This window comes from Musca domestica, unplaced genomic scaffold, assembly GCF_030504385.1.
Source record: "Musca domestica strain aabys unplaced genomic scaffold, Musca_domestica.polishedcontigs.V.1.1 19, whole genome shotgun sequence".
Lineage (NCBI taxonomy): Eukaryota > Metazoa > Arthropoda > Insecta > Diptera > Muscidae > Musca > Musca domestica.
The window spans coordinates 7,639,209-7,662,101 of record NW_026712245.1 but is presented as its reverse complement, the minus strand read 5'-3'; the positions used below and the strand labels follow the sequence as shown (position 1 = coordinate 7,662,101).

Sequence of the window (22,893 nt, the reverse complement as noted above, 5' to 3'; positions counted from 1 at the left end):
CCAAGGCTTTAATATATCCTCCAGTATATTTTCGCAATAATATTCGACATTTATTCTGATGCGACAATCGATTAATACGAGCGGAGAGCGACCATCGGCTGTTATGGCGGCCCACACCATCACCACGGCGCTTGAGTTCTGGTGGCCAACCGAAGGTGCACATTTTCAGCAGACCCTTTGGCAAGTAAACACGATCATTTTGTTTATTTACAAACTGCTGGACAACGAATGTTTTCTCATCGGAGAAAACCAAATTCGGCAGGTCACCACTTTCGGCCAAGCGAAGCAACTTTTTAACTCTGTAGAGTCTATTTTCTTTTCGTTGCGGTGTGAGTTCTTGCACTTTTTGTAATTTCAATTGCTTTACCCCGAGCTCATTTTTCAGTATTTGCCGAATGGAATATTGCGATATGTTCAGTTCGCGAGCCATTTTTCGGCCACTACGACCCGGGTTTCAATCAAATCGCTTCTTTACATTTCGAACCATTTATGCTGATGTTGCTGGTTTCTTCCGTCCACTTCCTTGAAGTCGGGCTAAGCCACCAGTATCAAGGTAACGAGCTATGGTGCGAGACACAAAAAATTTATTCACATTTAAATGTTGAAGTGCTCTAACGATAGCCAGAAATCACACTATCACCCTTGAATTCCATCACGAATAACTTTTTTTCTGGAAAATTCTCACCAAAATGCTTTTGTACGCTTGTAAACAATATAATGAGCTGTCACTGGAATAATTTTTACAGCTGTCGGACGAGTGGATTAGAAATGACAGCAGTCTGAATTTGGTTGCAATTTTTTCATCCCATCCTATATAGCCTCTCTAGCAATATTGATGACGGTATAAAATGTTAGTTGGAAATTGTAATTTAGACCTCTAAAAAGCAAAAAATTGAGAGCTACTTTTTATATGAGGCCTATATTTAAATATGGAATTATATTTCTCATTTTTCAAGGATCAAATTTTCAAAAGGAATACATGACAAAATTTTTTTTTTTGGCAACCAAAGAAATTTTATTTCCAATCAGTTCCTGAGCATAATAAAATATTTCCTATGAATACATAATAAATTTAAAAATAAAAAAAAAACGCAGTGTCTACAAATGCGTATATTTAATTTTCCAAGAATTCCAGATACATGTGTACGTACGTACATACATTTGCCTTAACAAAATATGATTGATGGCATATCACAAGATTGTGTCGCGAATGAGTTGGCATTTCTTTCACAGTCTTGTGAGTAATACGAGTACACATGGCAAAATCTCGAACGTAACATTTATTGAACAATATTTTCTCTACAAACATTAACATTAGATTTACATTTACAACTGTTTACTGCTACTGGTTCGTAAATTTATTAATTCTGGAAAATTGGCTTTCAATTTCCCTCTCTTAACATTATCTTCATAGATTTCATCATAATCTTCACACTCTCTGGAGACACTGACGAAGTCTTCAGGTACATCTTCAAAATCGGCCGAATCAAAGGGCCTCAAGTTGTGTATCTTCGGTTGTATTGCCTCCGATTTTGGCTCAATCGTATGCCAATAAATGCTAGGCGGTGAACCATTGCGTCGCTTTTTACCGGGATATATTTCCGAGAGAATGGGTTCTGAGAACGATCCTGAAATTAATTTAAATTGGATTGAGAATATTGACCAATTGGAAAGGCAAACAATATTGTGATAGTAGCGAAATCAGTTCAAACCATAACTCAAGAATTAATGTTGAAATATGAAATACTTTAAGCTATGTGGGATTAAAAGTCCTCTATTAAAAAAAAAAACACATTTTTATACCCTCCACCATAGTATGGAGGGTATATTAAGTTTCTCATTCCGTTTGTAACACCTCGAAATATACATTTTAGACCCCACAAAGTATATATATTCTTGATCAGCATAAAATTCTACGTCGATTTAGCAATGTCCGTCAGTCTGTCCGTCTATCCGTCTGTGGAAATCACTCTAGCTTCCGAACGAATTGAAGTAGATTGATAAAATTTTACTCAAATGTATATTAGGTCTGTTAGGCTTTTGGTATTGAAAATGAGGCATGTAGGTCTTCCGATATTCGGTATATATAACGGTACTTCCCGATATTCGGTATTTTGATGATTTTAGCGACATTATTTACCGGAATTGTTTCAAATTTGGCATTTGAAGTTCGTAATGGATACTGCAGCCTAAGATAGAGAATTGTCTGTGCAGGTCCACGTCTTTGTATAGCCCTCATATAACGGTACCTCCCGATATTCAGTATTTTGATTATTTTACCTTCATTATTCACCGATTTTTTTTTTAATATCGCATTTGAATATTCTGATGGCTTATGACAAAATTACCTATGCAGGTCCATGTCGTCGTATAGACCCCAATGTAATAGCTACATTCGGTATTTTTAAGATTTTAACGGATTTTATTATTTTTGAGATTTGCCAAATTCGTTCCAAATGGTGGAGGGTATTCAAAGTTCGGCCCGGCCAAACTTACAGATTTTTTACTTGTTTTTCTGTAGGATAAGCAATATTACTGATAAAAGTACGAGGATTATTTTTCCGACAATTTTAAACCTCAAGCGAGTCTTCAAATGTGTCTTCTTGGCAATTTTTAGAATATGGTTGAAAACACCCTTTAAGCGGGATCCTAGGAAATATTTTGCATAAAATTTAACTACAGAATCTAGAATACATGGGAAGTCTAAATATATTAGTCCGAAGGGGTCTGTATTTTTGGAAATTGGTATTAGAGCAGTACGAAAAGTATTAAAAGCACTAAATATGGCACCCTTTGTATTTGAGGAAGCAGTCGAACTCTAGAACTCTTTAATTTAGAATGAGGGTCACTGATGGAGTGTATGATGTATGTACCAAAGGGTGGAAATTCGCACTATAAGCGTACGAAAAGTACTACAATTACTAAAAAGTACATTTGGTACCATTTCGTATCATGTGAACCATGAGAGCTAAAACCTTAAAATTTGGAATGGGAATCAAAATTGAGGAGTAGAGTCGATATAAGGTGGTAGTTTTGGAAGTGTGTACTCATGTATACGAAAAGTACTAGACGGTACTAAATTTTGTACAATTTCAATTTGGATGAACGGATGGATCTTGAAATTTGAAATTAACATTACTGGTAGGTGGTATGATTGAAATACGAAGGAATGTTTCGAAATGTGTACTTATGTGCACGAAAAGTACTAAATGCTACTAAATTTGGTACAATTTCGATTTGGGTAAACCAATAAAGCTCGAATTCTGAAACTTAGAAATAAGATTACTATAGCATTCTAGGACTGAGGAATGTGGGAAGTTTTGAAAACTCGTACTTATGTGTACTAAATGATACTAAATTGTAATTTTTGGGAGAACCAATGGAAATTTGAAATAAGTTTACAGTCGGAGTGTGGAATTGGGAAATGTAGGTAGTTTGGGAAATGTTGCTTATATGTACTAAAATGTACTAAATTTAGTACAATGTTAAATACACATTGAACCGATAGAACTGGATATCCTGAAATTTGTAATTAAGTGTACTGTTGGAGTGTAGGCTGGATTATGTTGGGAGTTTTGGAAATTCGTACTTAGCTGTACTTTATGATACTAAATTTGATACAAATTCAAATTGTTATGAACCGATGGAACTGGAATTCTGAAATTTGAAACCAGAGTCACTTATCGAGTGCAGAATAGATGTACGAAAGGGTTTTTGGAAATTCGAGCTTTGGGGTAACAAACATTTTCTAAAATAGTACTAAACTTCTAAAATGTAACCATTTGGTATTTTGTGAACGGATACAGCTAACTACTTGAAATTCGGTACGAGCATCAAGGTTGGAAAGTGTGTTTGACATATGAAGGTCGTTTTAGAAATGTACTTAGTACACATGCGAACTATACTAAATATTCCTACATTTGGAGCAATTTGGTTTAGGATAAAAGGATGAAGCTAGAATTTTGAAATATTGTATTGGAGTACCTGTTGGTGGTAGATTTGTGATAAAGAGGTTGTTTTGGGAATGTGTACTATGAGTGTACGGAAAAGTACTAAATTGTATTATATTGGGTACAATTTGGTATTGGGTAAACATATAGTACCTGAAATCTTAAAATTGGTATTGGAGTCTCCGTTCATATGTAGCCTGTACATATTGGGATGGTTTCGAAAATATGTATTATAATTGTACAAAAAGTACTAAATGGTACTATATTTAGTATAGGGAGAAGGGATAGAGATGGTATTTGATATTGAATATCTATTAGCATCTGGAAATGAGGTGGTTTTGGAAATGTGTGCTATACTTGTACAAAAATTACTAAATGGTACAAATTTGGCATTGGGTGAAGGGATAGGGCTGGAATTCTGAAATTTAATATTGAAGTCTGCGTTGGTACCCGGAATTGAGATATGTAGTGGGATTCTCTAACTCGTTTTTTGAGCTACCGAATCGGCAAATTTTAAACCCGAAATTTTGAAATAAAAAATAAGTTAAAGTTGACAACATTGGTATACATCGGTGGGTCTTAGCGACTACTTTGTCGGAAAATCAAAAAATGAGTTAGAGAATAATGGTGGTGGTTTTTCGAAAAGTACTAACTGGCACTAATTTTGGGTCACTGTTGGTGTCTAGGATTGGGAGATGTAAGATATGCGTACCAAATGTTACTTAATTTGGTTATCGGTGAAGTCATAGAGCTGAAATTCTGTAGTTTGATACTGAGGATATTGACCGTATCTGTGTTTGAGATATGACGGTACTTTGGAAATGCGAACTATATTTGTTCGAAAAGTACTACATTGAACTAAATGTGGTATTGGGTGAAGGAAGATTTGAATTATGGAACAGTTTTGCAACTGAGTACTAAAATTATACCATAAGTACTAAATGTTACGAAATTCGGTATTGGGTGATGGAATCGATCTTAAATCCTGTAATTTTATATAGACGTCACCCTTGGTGTCAATATAAGGAGGTGGGTATATAATAGTTCGTACAATACAAAGTGGTACTAAATTGGGTATTGGGTGAAGGGTTGTAGCTGAAATCCCGAAATTTGATCGATGTCCCTGTTGGTATTTAGAACAGAGTTATGTAGGTGGTTCTGCAATTGCGTACTAAAATTGTTCGAAAAGTATTAAATTGTACCAATTTTGAGTCTTTGTTGATGTCTAGGATGGAGAGATGTAGATTCTTTTGGATTTGCACACTAAACGTTACTAAATTTAGTATTTGGAGTAGGGATAGAACTGAAATTCTGAAGTTTGATATTGAGGTCGCTGTTGGTTTCTAGAATTTACGCATGGATATAGTTTTCGACAAAAAAATGAATATTGGTCCATTGTACAATGGTCTCGGTAAATTTATTTAATACCCTCCACCATTTGGAAGGAACTTTAAAAATTAAAAAAAAAATCCGTCGAAAAATAGCTCTTAAACGAAAATCGGTATGTGAGGGCCATAAGAAGACGTGGACCTGAATGAGTTTGTTTTTGACATATGCTGTAGCATTGATTCCGAACTTCAAATATGAAATTTGAAACAATTCTAGTGAATAATACCGCTAATATCATCAAAATACTGAATGAAGGGATGGACCCTTATATGTGGGCTATACGAAGACATGGACCTGCATAGATAAGCCATTTTCTGTCATAGGTTGTAGCACCTATTAAAATCTTCAAAAACGAAACGAAATTTGATACAATTCCCATAAATAATGTCGCAAAAATCATCAAAATACCGAATATCGGGAGGTATCGTTATATGGGGGCTATACGAAAACATGAACCGACATGACCCATTTACGAACTTAACCTGATTAAACTAATTCCACTTACCCTTTCGTTTTGGTTTTCGCAAATAATTGATAAAACTCGATCCAGTGCCGGACATGTCATTGGGCATACCTTCACTCACTACAGATTATTAGACTTATAAATTGATTAAAGACCAGCAATAAACGCTTGAATAGCTTACCTAATGTCGAGTCGTCTTCATCGTCGAAATTTGATTTCAAAACAATGCTGGCACTGGGCTTTCCCTCATTGATGGAGAAAAAGGAAGGATCATCATCGTCATCTTGATGTTGATGATGATTGTGGGATCCTTCCCACGTTAATGTTTTTAATGATTCTGAAGAGGATTTAGATTTGGCCCCATTAAATCTTTCTTGGGGTTCATCCGCTACAACTGAGGGCTGTAATATACTGGCCTCGGTGGGAAAGGAGTTAAAATGAAGTAATGGTGAAGTTGTGGTTGCAACGAATCGTTGTTGGGTGGCTTCATCTCCTTCTGAGGGAAGTAACATATTTGCTTCTGTCGGAAAGGACACAAGGTGTCTGCCTTGAGACATTGTATCCTGCCAAGTGTTGCTAATATCCCCGAAAAAGTTTTTGGGTTCTTGTGAGGATTTCTTAATGGAGAAGGATAGAAATTTAACTTCTTCATGCGGTGACGTGTCGCTGAGGGTTTTGATGTGGCCATTATCTAAGTTTTCTATGTTGGAATGATGAAAAGCTGTCCGAGAACCTTGGGAAGTTGGAAGCTTTAACGGCTGAGTTTGATCTGCAATAATTTTGGAAGTAAATCCTGTGGAGAGGATGCCACCTCTAATAAGTGTATCTTTTGTGTTGAGATTTTTAATGAGGTCCTGATTATGGTCATCGAGAATTTCCAGCCCAGAATTGAATATTTTTGTATTTTCCCAAGTTTTGCCGATGACAGATTTTTGCCCTGTGGTGTTCTCCGAAATCTCAGCAAGCCTGAAGTCCCCATGATTTTTAAGATTCAATTTATCGTGGGAATCAACCCTGGATTCTTGTTGAATGTGGAAGTTCATTTCTCCTAATTTATTTGCTTTATTTATTGGAATTTCTCCATGTTGAGCAAAATGAGTTCCAGGTGAAGCCTCTTTATGAGATCCTGGTCTCACATCGTCAAAATGGCCATGATGTCCCATTTGAGCTCCCAGTGTTTTTATTTCTCTATTTGCCGATAAAGGAGATAATTTGGTGAGAGGTTGTAAATTAGGTCCCATATGAGTCTCCGGTAAATCAAAAACGACCATTCCCGAATTTTCGGGCCTGTGCTCTAAAAATTCGATTTCTGCGGAGATTTTTGGATTTTTACTAGAAAATGAAAAGAATTTTACTTCCGTATCCAGCTGAGAATCATCCTGATCGCCATGGTGGGTATTATCAAAGTTATGGGCAAAGGAGTTATGCAAATTTCCTCTAGTTTGGGACAGATGTTCGGGTCCGATTTCCCATTTTTTGGTGGAGAGGCTAAAGGATCCTCTGGACTCATTACTGCCTGTTGAACCCAACATACCCGAGAAACCTTTATCCATTTCAGAATCCTTACTGGATACATTATTATTTCCTTGCATCATCGAGAGAGTACTGCCAGATTGAGGCAATTGACTCGTGAAATGCCCACTTGTTACTTCCTTAGTTTTTTGTCCAACCATTGGAGTTTCTTTGGAATTTGTATGACTTGTTTTGAAAACATCAAGGACCTTTTCTCTAACTTCTTTTCCAGATCTCTCATTCTCTGAATATACGTCAAATTCCTCTGCTTTCTCGGAAGCCTCTGAGTCTCTGGTTTTGGTGAAAATAAAAAGACTATTATCCTTTTCATGTGAGGTCTCCTGATTCTCCCCAAACACTTTAGGTGTTATGTGGCCGTCTTGGCTGCCTGCAAGAAGTTTCTCCATTTTAGTTCCTTGTCCTGTGGAAGAGTCATGCACCCCTTCAGCATTCCTTATCTCCTTTTGCCCTTTTGAGTGTGAAGGTTTCTGATTTGAATTAGAAAAAGTAAATTTTATTTCGCGACTTATTTGTTGGGCGCTTTCTGCAATGTTTTCTCCTTTTCGATTTTCAAAGAGAAATTTTTCCACCTCCTCTCCTCCTGATCCATGTTTTGATGCCGTTGAATTCTGTTTGAGTTTTATTATTTCAAATTTCCCATTGTTTTGAACGGGAACATGGATTATGTCAACTGCTTCCTTGGGGAAGTTTTCTTCGAATGAAAATGAATTCGAAGGACTTTCGAGGTCTCCATTCTTAGATTTGGTTCTTGTTTGTTTTACCCATGACGCTGTGGCATTAGCCCTGGGTGTTTGGGGATCTTGAAACTTGGTTACAGACACATCCGGTTGATGTTGAGTATTGAAATCCTTCGCTTCATTTGTAGAAATATTTGTTTCGAATCGCTCTGGTTTTGATTTAATTTCCATTTCCGCCTTATTTTTGGTTGTTAGTTTTTCGAAATTTAAATTCCCATCCAACGATTTTTCTGAACCGGATGTTGACCAACTTCTTTCATTCGATTTTTCGAGACTTTTCCTGTGAGCTTTTTCGAGTCCCATATCCAAATTTTTAGTTGTAAGTTTTTCGAAATTAAAATTCCCCTCCATCGATTGTTCTGAGCCGGATTTCACTAAACTTTTCCCATCAGCTTTTTCGAATTCCATACCCGATTTTTGGATCAATGCATCATTATTTTGAAACGCTGGATTTGATGTTTCCTTTGAGAAATTTCCGATAATGTCAGATACATTAAAGGGAAGTGAAGGTCTCATGGAGGACTCGATGACTTTTGTTTCTAATTTGGGATGCATAATTCCCATATTTTCAAAATCGGTTCCATTGGCTTTATTCGGTATTTCGATGTGGATTTCCTTGGGATCCATTGGAGTGGTTGGTTTTGAAGATGGCTTCATATGTTTTCCTGGTAATTCCCCGGGCTTTTGTTTGTCTTTGGACCTAATATCTTTGTCCTGTGATAAAACCATAGTATTGGAAACTTGCGTATTTCCAATCAATTTGTGCAGGTCCATATCATCAAACTCTCCGGCTACTACCTTGGAAGTAGCTGAGGTTTTATTTTCAGTTTTTCCTGTGGCTACCGAGGTCATTAATATTTCTTTTGGCTTTGTTTCGAAGGACAACGATTTCAAAGATCCAGAATTGCTTTCTGAAATGTGTTCTCCGGCAGAGATTTGAGTATTTTTAACTGCTTCTCCTTGGGAAATGATCTGCAATGAGCTTGGAATTTCGGAACTGAGTGTTGCGGCAGACCTAAATTTCTCATCATGTGATCCTTTCGTCGTCCCGGTTAGTTCTTTAATTCCTTTTACAACTTTGATCTTAGATCCTCCTATTTCTTCTTGAGTTCTCTCTTCAAGATTGTCCTTCCTCTCCGTCATATTAAAATTCTCTTTTGATTCTCCATTTGCAGCTTCTTTTTCCATTGTTTTGGAATGTCCTTCATCTTTGGTTTCTCCTTTGATGGTTCCAATTATTATTTTTTCATCATTTATTTTATGAGTTTCCTCCTTTTGTTCTTGACTTCCCTTATGTGCTCCTTTTCCATTTATGTAAACTTTAGAAAGCCCCTTTTGAGCCTTGACATATTCTTCACTACCGCCTTTGATTTTTTCTTCTATCAATAGTCTATATCCTTTTATTTGATCGTTTTCTTTACCAGATTTTTCCAGGGTTCTTCTTTCGAAATTGTCCTCCGTTTTACCTAATTTTTCTTTGTCAGCTTTAATTCCCCCATATCTTACACCTCCCTCCATTTCCTTTTTCTGCGATATTTCCTTTTGACTTATGAACTTAAGATTTTCTTCAGTCTGTCCTTTATTTGTTCCATATTTTGCATTTTCTTCTTCACTTTCTTCATAATTATCCTGGTGTATGTCCTTTTGGCCAATTCCATATCCATTATTTTTACTTTGAGAGTACGAATATGAAAATTCTTTGTTTCCTCCAATTTCTGGCCCATTACCTCCAACTCGATCCTTGCTTCTGTAATTTTCTTCAGTTGTTGCATATCCCTCCATTTCTTTATTTTCTGCTTCCAATACTCCATTTCCTTCCTTTCGATCTTTGATTTTAGGAATTTCATGATCATCCATTTTGCTTTTTTCATTTTCCTTTATTTCAGTTTTCGTTTTCTGTATTTCTCCCTTCTCATCATAATACTCTTCATTGTTTTCATTATATACAGGATATCCATGCTCTAGATCCTTGGAACCCAGAATTCTTTCCTTTTGCCCACTCCTTCCCTCATACGATTTCTTCTCTTGGCTCCTTCCCTCTTTGCTCTTTTTATGTCCATTAAATACCAAACATTCCAGATATGGAGACTCTGAAGCCAGATTTTTAGTTTTGGATTTCGTATCCTTCTCGTCCTGACAATTATTCACATTCAAGTTCACCACAACCAGCTGGGTTGAGTTCTGTTTTTTATTATTTTCCTTCAAACCAAGATCTCCACAAAACTTTTTTAGATCCTGAATTTTGATTTTCACCTTATTTTCCTTGGACCCCAATGCACCTTTCGACTTGATTTTTAATTTTTTGTTGCCCCTTCTCCTCGTTTGTTCCTTAGGCCTTGGATAATATTTCACATTCAATGGTCCCTCAATACAACCATCATTATTCGGATTCATTCTTTGGAAATCATAGAAAATGCTGGACATTCCCTGGTACGCCTGAGGTTTCTTTGGAGGATACATTGAAGGAAAAAGAGGAAAATTCGAAAATCCCGTTAGAGGTGGATGATTCATAAAATCCATTTGTGGTACCCTCAAATCATGCGGCGGCGGCATTAGAAATATATCAGGGGTGGTTAAGAGGGGCTCTGGTTTCAAAATCTGATCAGCACATCTGGCCTGTTGTTCTATGAGGTAATGTAGATAGTCGTGATACGGTTCACGCTTTGGTCGCATGGCATTGCTGTTATCTTGTAAATCACTGTAAATTAAAGAAAAACAAAAACATTGGTTGTTGTCATCTGTTGTTTTGATTTTTTTTTTTTTTTTTTTTGGAAAGGTGTTAATCTCCAATTCATTTTACCCTTGATGTGAAGTTTTGGGTTCGACAGCCATCAGAGTGGCCCTTGACGGGCTTAGAACACTTAACACAATTAGACATTCGAAAACAAGCATTGCTTCTTCCTTCTCGTCTTTCGTCGAGTTATTCCGAAAACAAAATTTGGAAAAATTCTAAATATTGTCAACAGCTAACCAACAATGGTATTCTTTAAATACCCGAAAATGAGTTTGAGTTTTATTTAAAATTCGATTCATAGCTGGCCAACTCTCAGACTCATATAACACCTTCTGTTTACCCAAACTCTCCCAAGCTGTTAAAGACATAACAACCACCAGGTCTTCTAATTACAGAGTATTTATTTTCATTGAAAATCAGAAAAGTTCTGATGCATTTCGAAATTTGGTTGAATGAATTCAGGGTTGTGGCATTGGTAATGAACGTGATTTTGTCAACTGAAAACTGATCAGACCTAAAAATAAATGTCATGTTCTTGTGTCTTGGAGGTGTTTATTTACATTTCACACACACACACACACATGCACATGGGGAAAAATTAAAATGTTCCCCCCCCCACCCTTCAGCCAAACTGTGATGTCATCGAGAACTTAACTACTTGAGAAAGCATAATCAGTGACTGTGTTTGCATTTTCATCATCGCCACTAGATGTACACACACACATACATATAACATGACTATAAAAAGCCCAGAAGACACTTAAAGTCTGGATGCACTTAAAATGGATTGCATTATATACCGAACTATAGCCAGTCAACCAAGCAACCAACCGGCCAGCATGAACCTCTGCCAAGAAGCGAAGCCCACACTGATAGGCAAGACGATAAAATGCACATTCAAAATGTGTGTCAAGAAGTTAAATGCAATACAGACGGACTGAGAGACAGACGAGAGCAGTAGCTGTAGTCTGGATACGACAGTCAGGCATCCACTTTGTGATAACAAAAAGACGCAGGTTGGACACTTATCTGTTGCCACATGCATGTACACATATATACACACATGCTATGTTGTTGCCATTAAAAGGTGCGTCTTTGAGAGAAAGGATTAAATGATGTCTCACTCAATCAAAGGTCATGTAAATATTAAAAACAATTGAGATTGTCCTCCAAAGGGGGACATGGTCGCTTGTAGGTCTATCTTTAGAACAAAGTTTGTATACAAATGATTTAATATCCTTGCGTCACTGAGGCGCTGTAAACAAGGAAATAAATTTAAAGGAAAGAATATGTAACAGCGATACATGTTTATTAAATGTCATGTGTGTTGTTTTAAATGATATCGGGAGGATAAAACTTGGGGTTGATGCCTATATTTCGGATCAAGTAAAAAACAATAAATAACGGTCATATCTGGAGTTGGATGTCCTACTCTTCCAAATATTCTAATTTTCTCTCCTCGCCTAAGTCGAATAATATTATTAGACGGAAGAAATTTGGACCTTTTTCGGATAGTCGCCTCATTTCGTATAAAATACAAATCCAATTTTACTAATCCTACATTTTGTACTAAATTTAGTACCATTTAGTACTTTTCGTATACTATTTGCATCAATCAAATAGTTGTCGTAATACAACAGTTTTTAATTTCCGCTATTCTCCACTAGGGACCCCTAATTCTAAATTTCAGTATTCTTTTTTTATACGTTCCACATTTGGTAATTTTTAGTACTTTTTATGCCCTAAGCCATATGGCTAGAGATGGTATATATCATTTGATAGGCAAAGCGTGCCTCATCTAAAAAACTGTTTTAGACCCTAGGTCTTTTTTGACCAAACCCATTTGGTTTGGAGTCGATCTAGCGATGTCCGTCCGTCCGTCTGTCTCGCTGGCTGGTACGCACAAGAATTCTAGAAGGGATTTGGTTCAATCTTCGTAAATCGTAAAATTTTTGTCAAACTTAGATCGAGTTCGGAGATGGGAAATATCGGTCCACTCCTTTCCGTACCTCCCCCACAAAAGTAAACTTTTCCAAAGAAACTATTTTATTTCACAGAAAGAGAAATGATCATTTGATTTTGAATCACAATATTTTCGTTGGTGCTAGGTCAGGTGCAATAATGTAAAATATCGGCCTACTCCAATAAGTACTTCCCCCACATAGTACTATAATTTCACTTAATTTTGACTCCTATAAAATGTGGAATATGAGTCCGATTATCTTAAAATTTCGCACATCCCAATATACACAATTTTTTGTATGAAGACGGAATATATTGGACCACTCGTTCTGGTACCTCACCCACAAAGGGTCAAAATTTGGAATAATTATAACTCCTATTAAAAAAATGTGACAAAAGAGTTCGATTGTCTTCAAATTTCACAAATCGCAATATTTTTGTTAACACAAGATATGTTTTGACGATGAACTAACTCCTTTGATATATCGGCTAACTCTTTTGGTATCACCCACACAACGAGTCAAAATTTTGAGTAGTCAAGGAGCTCATAAAACGGTCATAAAATACGAATTGAAAATCCGATTCTCTTAATATTTAACATATCCCAAAAAAAAATTTTGTGGGGGAGGTACCAAAAGCATTTGGCCGATATCTATCATCTTCTTACCAGATCTTGTGTTAGTAGAAATATTGGAATGTGCGGAGTTTAGAAAGAAAAAGACGGTCATTTCGCTTTTTATGAGATATGTACTTATTCGAAATTTTGACTCATTGTGGGGGAAGTACCACAATGAGTAGAACGATATATCTTCACATCAGGTATTTTATTATTAAAGATATAGGGATGTATGAAATTTAAAAAGAATTGGGTGATTATTTCACATTTTCTGAGAGATATAATTATTTAAAAATTTAACCCGTTGTGGACGCAGTACCAGAAGGAGTTGTCCGATATGTTTCCTCTTCATATCAGATCTTGTGTTGGTAAAAATATTGAAATGAGCAAAACTTGGTGACAATCTTATATCACATTATATGGGAAATATATCACTCAAAATTTTGAACCAGGGTACCGGAAAAACTTTTCCGTTCGATCCATTCTTGTTGCAAGACCTTGTATTGGTAAAAGAATTAAGATGCGTGAAATTTGAAGACCATGGGACTCTTATTTCACATTCCATAAGAGTTGTAATTATGCAAAATTGTGAACCTTTTCGTACCTGACCTAACACTGATAACAATTTTGGGATATGGAAAGTTTGGTTAAAATTGGATCATCCTGTCCCGTTCTATACAGTAAATTATTTTCTTTTAAATTTTTAACCTTCAATGTACTAAAAGGGGTGGACCGATATTGCCCATCTCTGAAATCGATCTAACTATTATTAATAATATTAATAATATTATAATTATACTCCCTTCGAGAGTTATCTTACGCACCAGCCAGCCAGACAGACAGACAGACGGACATACCTAGATGGACTCCAAATGTCCTGAAACGGATTTGGTCGAAAGACACCTTGGGTCTAACACCTTTATTTCGATTATGCAAGTTGTGGTCGTATCGAATGTACCCCCTGCAGCCATATGGCTGGAAGTATACCAAGTAAGTTAGGCCGGGCCGAACTTTTTATACATCCACCAAACCCTCCTCTTTATATAAAATAAAAATGATAACCCAAATACCAGAACTCCTAATAATACCAAAAATAAGGAAGTACCGTTGTATGGGTGCTATACCAATCAGTGGACCTGAATTTAACGTCTTTCGCAAGGAAAGAGCAGACCTTTCAAGAACACCAAAGGCCAAGTTTCAGCTGATTTGGTTGGAAATTTTGGCGGAAACCTCAAAAATCGGGAGATACCGTTATGTGGGAGCTATACCAATTCGTGGACCTTAATCGAAAATTTTTCGCAGAGAGAGAGAGAGAGAGAGAGAGAGAGAGAGAGAGAGAGAGATAGAACAGACCAACCGAGAATCCCAATTGTCAAGTTTCAGCTAATTTATCTTGGAAATTGTGGCAGAAACTTTCAAAAAACCGAAAATCGTGAGGTACCTTTTATATGGGGGTTATATCTAAACGTGGACCAACATAGTCCATTTTAAATACCAATCAGTCTGAATATAATAAAAACTTTTTTGCCAAATTTCAAAGCTCTAGATTACTAGTGGACTCTATCGTGATTTCAACAGACAGACGGACATCGCTAAATCACCAAAAATTAGGTATTTCCCAATCGCTCTGTATTCACTGTACCATAATTAGTAACTTTTTGCACTTTACGTACCACTGGCATTTGGGTGCGATATCCCGACCTGGCGTTCGGGATTTTGACAGTTTGATGGTAATCGGGTACTTATGGTCATCTGGTATATACGGTTTGAATATAATCAGGAATTACGATACAGTGACGTTGACTTTCGATATGTTGATGGTGTGATGGTAATCTAAAACTACAGTGAATTATCATCGGGCTGAATTATCATTGGTGGACAATCGTGGTTTCGGCCCATAATAATACTTGTCCACCCTACGCTCCTTGGTTTTTTATCCAATAGCCATTGACTTATGCCAGAAGAAAACTTCGTCTTTGTGTTCTCACCTTTAGATCTCATAAAAAATTAATTTCAAATATTGCCTGTTCAAAATTGCAAAAAAAAATTCAAATTTCTTCTTTAATTATTGACATGTATATTAAAAACGCTATTAAATACGTCGAAATCATTTTTGAAAATTATTATTTAATTTATTGACATAAAGTTTTACTGCAACAATAAAAAATGTTTAGCTGGTATTTTAGTGGATGGTCCTTGGAAATGTTTAATTTTATCATTCGAAGGTGTTAACTGTATCAAAACAAGAGATAACAACAAAAGTACCGACATGACTGGTTTTTCGCCACTTCTTCCCTGGTTGGGGTAAAATGGCTTTCAAAGATGTACACAAAAATAACTTTTAATATACACCTACATTTTATTAATTATATTTCATTTCATTATGACGTCTATAATTACGCACCTTTATATAAATTTAAAAATATATGTGTATTTTTTAATAATTCTTCATGGCAACTTTCCGCTTGACAAAAAATTACAGAGAAAAATGAAACACTTGCCAAAAATTAAACCTTCTTCTTAATTTAATTTATTCTCCCATTCTGCGTTGACATTTTTATGTTAAATAATTTTAATTGATGATGATTGACGTGGTCGTGCTTTGTATTATTTGTTTTGTTTTTCAGACTTATCGGTTCGGTTGTCTTGGTTTTCCTACAATTTTCCAGTTTGCACCAGGTGTAACTGACCTCAATCAGTTGATGGGTGATTGGTTCTTTTGTGTGAAGTGGTTTTAATTTTCGTTGTTGTTATTGTTTTAATAATATAAACTTACTCGATTATCGCATAATTGAATTAAACAAATCAAAAGAAATGAAAACAAAAAATAAACATGTTTAAAGATGATGGGCAATTCGGTTAGCAGGGTATTTTAGATAACCTTAAACCAAATACCAATCATTACCAGAAGCACAAATAGATATGAAGTGTGCCAAGATAAGTGACCAAGTTTTATTATCTTTATAAGATAAAAAAAGAAGCGTTTTTGCTATCAATGGTTATACTTTTTCTGCAAAAACATGGCCTGCAAGACAATAAATTGTTAATCACAGGCCCACTTAAATTGCAAGGAAGTTTTTGTACATCCCTTACACCAAAACACAAATTTTCAGCCAAATCGATGGAAAAGAATGGCCGAGCACCCCTCTAAAAGGGGAAAGATGATAGACTGACCTATCGACGTGTAGGAATTTTCGCTTGGTGGGATAAAACGAGATTTTTGAAAATTCGTGGTTTTTAGACAATTCTTATGGCGGAATTTTTAGAAATTTATTTTTTAGGGGAACGAAAAGTACTAAAAGGTACAATATAGATATTCCTTTTTCAAGGGTACGAAAATTACTAACTAACAAGTTAAAAAGCAGTAAATTCGGACGGGCCGAACTTTGAATACCCTCCACCATTTGGAACTAATTTGGAAATTTTCAAAAAATAAAATCCGTTAAAAATTCTGTTAAAATCTTAAAAATGCCGAATTTAGCTGCTATATTGGGGTCTATACGACGTGGACCTAAAAAGGCTTCGTTTGTCATAAGCCATTACCATATTCAAATTCGAAACTTAAAATAAATGGTGACAATATAGCTAAAATCATCAAAATACCGTAAATAGGGAGGAAGCGTTACTTCAAATACCAAAGAAGATTATTTGTTACAAAACTAGCTAGACATCGAAATTTATCATTCATTTATCATTATTCAAAAATTTGACCCTTTGTGGGTGAGGTACCCGAAGGAGTGGCCTGATATATTTCATCTTCACACTTGACTATGTGTTGATTTCTATTTCTATTTGTAAGTGTGGAATTTGATTGGAATCAGATGCTTACTACACAGTTTTATGAGCCTAATAACTATTCAAAATTTTGGCCCTTTGTGGGGGAGTATCAGAAGGAGTAGATCGATATATCCCATCTTCACCACAGGTCTTTTGTAAGTAGAAATGTGATGTACCAAGTTTGAAATTAATCTAATGCTCATTTCGCATTTTATGAGCCTAATAACTATTTAGAATTTTGTAAGGAGGAACCAGCAGGAGTGGGCCGATATAGCAAATGTTCACATCAGGTCTTGGCATATGTAAAATTTGAAGTGAATCGGCTGCTTATTTCGTATTTAATAAGAATTATAATTATTCAAAATTTTGACCAATTGCGTGGGAGGTACATGATGGAGTGGGTCTATATTGTCCATTTTCGCGCCTGACATTGCCCGGATACAAATATTTTGTTAAAAATTTTGAACAACATTTGTTGATCCGTTGTTGTTGTGTACGGAAAACTATGTTCTGTGAAAATGTTGTCATTTTTTGGGGAGCTTCACATGGTGAGGTGAGATGAAAAAACTGCAACCAACTTCAGACTGCTGTCATTTCAAAGCCACTCGTCCGAAAACTATTAAAATTATTCCAGTGACAGCTCATTACATTGTTTACAAGCGTACAAAAGCATTTTGGTGAGAATTCTCCAGAAAAAAGTTTTTTTGTGATGGAATTAAAGCGGGATAGTATGATTTCTTTATATTTGTCTGGAAAATAACAAGTGACTATCGTTAGAACACTCCAGCATTTAAATGCGCTCGTGCATATCTGATACTGGTAGCGTAGCCCGACGTCAAGGAAGTGGACGGAAGAAACCAGCAACATCAGCAGAAATGGTTCGAAAAATAAAGAAGCGACTTGATCGAAATCCACGTCGCATTGGCCAAAAAATGGCTCGTTAGCTGAACATATCGCAATATTCCATCCGGCAAATATTAAAAAATGAGCTCGGGGTAAAGCCATTGAAATTCCAAAAAGTGCAAGAACTTACACCTCAACAGAAAAAAATAGACTCCAAAGAGCTAAAGAGTTGCTTCGCTTGGCCGAAAGAGGTGAACTGCAGAATTTGGTTTTCTCCGATGAGAAAACATTCGTTGTCCAGCAGTTTGTAAAAAAAATAAACAAATTGAACATGTTTACATGAAAAAGAGGTCAACTGAAAATGTGCACCTTCGGTTGGCCACCAGAACTCAAGCGCCGGCCATGATGCTATTTCCGACATTTTTTGCCTTCATGCAATAAAATTTAAAAAGAAGGAAATATTATGACGTTAGACTTTGTTGCAGTTTTTATACCCTCTACCATAGTATGGACGGTATATTAAATTTGTCATTCCGTTTGTAACACCTCGAAATATCAGCATAAAATTCTATGTCGATTTAACATTGTCCGTCCGTCTATCCGTCTGTGGAAATCACTCTAGTTTCCGAACGATAAGTTGATAAAATGTGCGTATTATGTCTGCAGGACTTTTGGCCATGTAGGTCCACGTTTTGGTATAGCCCCCATATAACGGTACCTCCCGATATTCGGTATTTTGACGATTTTTGCGACAATATTCATCGGAATTGTTTCAAATTTGGTATTTGAAATTCGAAATGGGTGCTACAGCCTAAGTCAGAAAATTGTTTGTGCAGGTCCACGTCTTCATATAGCCCCCATATAACGGTACCTCCCGATATTCGGTATTTTAATGATTTTAGCGGCAATATTCATCGCAATTGTTTCAAACTTGGTATTTGAGGTTTGAAATGGATACTACAGCCTATGAGAGAAAATTGTTTGTGCTGGTCCACATTTTATAACCCCCATGGTACCTCCATATATTCGGTATTTTGATGATTTTACCTACATTATAAACAGATTTTTTTCAAGTTTCGCATTTGAATACTGTAATAGCTTATGACAAAAGTTGGGCGTGCAGGTCCATGTCGTCGTATAGAGCCTAATATACGGCTACATTCGGTATTTTTAATATTTTAACAGAATTTTTAACGGATTTCAATTTTTTTGAAAATTGCCAAATTCGTTCCAAATCGTAGAGGGTATTCAAAGTTCGGCACGGCCTTTTTTTACTTTTTTAAATTACTGTTTAAAATTTGGTTTTCATTAAATGTTTGAAAACTTTCGTCCATTTCCGAAAAATTGCAGCAGTTTCATAACCAATATTTTTTTTAATTAAAGATTGCAATAAAATTAAGAAATGTCAATAGAATATCATTAGCAAAAATTTCGCATTTATATTTAACTACTCAAAATTCGGATTCAAGTTGCCGTATTTAGAATTCAATGGGTCAAATTCTATTAAAATTTTAATGTCGACAACAAAATTGTCCTTTAGAAACATTTAATATGATACCTTAATTTTTAGTACTTTTCATATTCTCAAAATACTAAGATTTTTGATAAGTATTTTGAAATATTTAAATTTGTGAATAAAGTTTTCCTATGGTACCCAGACATTTTGATGTCATTTCAAATTAAATAACAAAAATTAATGATTTATTTTTTATTGGATTTTTATTTGAAAATGTTTCTTTATTTTTTTGGTTTGTTGTTGTTGTTTTTCTTATAATATATTTTTTTATAAATTAAAAAGAGTTTAAAGTTACAATATGATTATTTTGTTGTTGTTGTTGTTTTTTTCATGTGATTTTTTTTGTGAAAGATTTTGAGAGTTTTTCGTTTTTTTTTTCTTGTTTTTTTCTTCGTCTGTGTGTTTGATTTTTGTTTCCATTATCTTTACATACAATTAAATAATAAAAATATTATTAATTTATTTGTTATTTTTAATTTTAATACAAGAGTTATGCCTTCATTATACGAGTCATATGATGATGAAGATTGGGGGTGGTGGAGAAGAAGGAGGAGGATAGGAGGAGAGGGGTCTGATGTTGTAATGTGTCTAAACATTTTGATGAGTTATTTGATTTTTTTAAATACTTTTTTTCCTTTTTCTTTGCCAGTTCTTTTTCTTCAATTCGCCTGTTCTGTTCTGCTGTAATGCTATTCAATTTTTTTTTGCTGTTGGTTTTGTTCGATTTCTTTTCGAGTTTTTTCTTTAGTTAATTGTATTTTTTTTTTATTATTATGTTTTAATATTCTGTCTATGAACTATTCGTTTAACATACACACACGCACATTTATAAATAGGAATGAAATAAAATACAATACAAAAATGATAATAGAAATAGTTAAAAAAAAAACACATCCTTAAAAGTCCTTTGTTTGCCTAAATCGCCACGATTCGTACGATTTGAGAAAAGATTTAAAGTGAATTTTTTTAAATTTTTTTTAGATTCAATTAATGTTAGAGAGAAGTAGCAGAGAAGTCATTGTGTAGAATGGAAGCTTAAAAATACAAAATATTTTTTTATTTTAAAAATAATAATCAATCTATTTACAAAAGTATCGATCCTCGTAGCGTTGACAATAATCACAAATCAATTGGCAGCAGCGTCCATTGTTGAAACGGCATCGGCATTTCTCCACCTGTTTGAAGACGCGCGTTACATAGCCACGCCCACAGCAAAGATTCGCACAATTGTCTTGGTTCAGACACTGGCGATCCTTGGTGACGGAACAATATGTGGGCGATGTCTCCAAATAGTACAGCGTGGTGTATTGGGATTGTTGCTGAGGGGGAGGAAAGAGACAAAATATTTATTATTAATTACTCTCATTGCTAAAATTCTCTCTTTTCTCTTCTCTTCTACTCACTTTCTTTCGTCGCTGCTTGGGCTTTTTGACACGACTCGAGGTAGCCTCTCTGCGTATTGTGCGTGTGTTGGGCGCCTTTCGTATTGCCTGGTTGTATTTCTGTCTCAGCAAAGTGGCTGTGGCATTGAAATCGGCCAGTTTTTTCCAACAGGTTTTCATGGAGCACGAGCCCGAAACACCATGGCATTTGCATTTGTCCTTCATCATGGTGGAGACAGCTTCAATACCGACCTATAAAAACAAAAAACCATTATCATCTGAATTCTCAAAAACCACCTTATTTTCTCTTCTCTTCTCTTACCTCAGAATCATGTCGTAATATCTCGGTCACCTCATCACTCTCTCCACCGCGCAAATCCAAAAAGCTACGCGTCACCCGCTTGCCATGTTTCAAATTATCATTACAGCCACCCCATTCGAATGTCTGATCGGGTCGATTGTGTTTGCGCGGTCCACAGCTACACTTGGTCATACGTCCCTCGGAACAGGCACGCGCTATGGAATGTGTCATAGCGGCAGCTGTCAGCGCATGTACAAATGCCGTTTCCTTATAGAGTTTTTTGAAGATATTCCGTTTGCCCCTTATTTCGATGGAACAATTCCAGCGATCATAACGAAATTGATCCTCACAATGAGTGGTGGCCAGTCGCCGTGCTTCGCGTATGGTATCGGGTAAACCGAACTCTTTGCGACACTGATGATTTTGTCTTCGGGTTGCCGGCATATAACGACACGGTCCACCCACCTGGCCCTGTGACGTAAAGACAGCCATTACCGTATGCTCCGATATGAAATGTTCCTGTTCGCTGTAAAGTGAGAAAAATTGGAATAAATATAAATGGTTAATATATAATTAAAGGAATTCAATTGAATTGAAAATTCAAACTTCTAAATGTTCTAAAAATGAAATATATGAAATTGCTTGCACCTATAGTCGTGAAGGAGATTAGTTGCATTTTTTCTCTGGAAAAAATCAAAAATATATTTTTTTTTGCTCAAAAAATATAGAAAAGTTATTTCATTCCAATCAGCTACGACGTGTCACCCATTTATATATTTCCACATTTTTGAATCGCCCTATAGCGGTTGGTTTTTGACTTTGCTAATTATACTGACATACCGAATCTCTCAACCATGCGTGGTGAGAAATCTACTGTGTTAGGGTAACCTATTCGAAATAAATTGGTATTTTAAATACTTGAAGAAATTATACCAACTTAGATTTGGGTCAAAATATTAAAAATATGTATTCAAATTATGGACTTTGTCTAGGGTGGCCATGAAAAGGGCAGAATTTTCGGCAAAATTTTTTAACTCCAACCGTAGTATACCACCAAATATATCTCACATATTTAAACATTGTGAGATCAAAGGAAACATCTTGAAAACACTTAGACCAAAAAATTAAAAAAATTTCAAAAATATTCAAGTGTTTTCTTCCTGAACAAAAACACTAATTCTAAATGCCATCCCTAAAATAAGTTTTCATAACATATTTGCATAAATTTCTCACGTTGACTTTGATGGTCCTTGAAAATAGTGGGTGCGATTGTCATCTAGGATTTTTTTTTTGAGAAATCCACGAAAAATATCATCTACGATTGGGGTTTTGTAAGATCAATTTTTGGAATTTCCAAGCTCTGCGGTCAAGGCTTTAAAACACCCTCCAGAATATTTTCGCGATAATATTCGGCATTTATTCTCATGCCACGGTCGATTATTAGAGCGGAGAGTGACCATCGGCTGTTATGGCGGCCCACACCATCACCATGGCCGGCGCCTGAGTTCTGGTGGCCAACCGAAGGTGCACATTTTCAGCTAACCTCTTTAGCTCTTTAACTCTTTGGCTTTTTTGAGTCTATTTTCTTTCTGTTGCAGTGTAAATTCTTGCACTTTTTGTAATTTCAATGGTTTTACCCCGAGCTCATTTTTCAATATTTGCCGAATGGAATATTGCGATATGTTCAGCT

The 22,893-nt window shown here is 35.7% G+C and overlaps 1 protein-coding gene and 1 long non-coding RNA gene across 2 annotated transcripts in view; one reads left to right on the top strand and one right to left on the bottom strand.

The window, feature by feature from the left end:
* Positions 1-22,893, top strand: part of LOC131801983 (uncharacterized) — a 119,778-nt gene that overhangs the window by 23,118 nt on the left and 73,767 nt on the right. The window lies entirely within an intron of this gene.
* Positions 19,705-22,893, bottom strand: part of LOC101893390 (protein Wnt-4) — a 99,548-nt gene continuing 96,359 nt past the window's right edge. The window contains exons 3-5 of the mRNA XM_059121211.1: positions 21,225-21,729; positions 20,924-21,154; positions 19,705-20,839 (exon numbers count right to left, since the gene is read on the bottom strand). Coding sequence (XP_058977194.1) covers positions 20,600-20,839; positions 20,924-21,154; positions 21,225-21,729 — 976 coding nt within the window. The 3' untranslated portion in view covers positions 19,705-20,599. The remainder of the gene's footprint in view (positions 20,840-20,923; positions 21,155-21,224; positions 21,730-22,893) is intronic.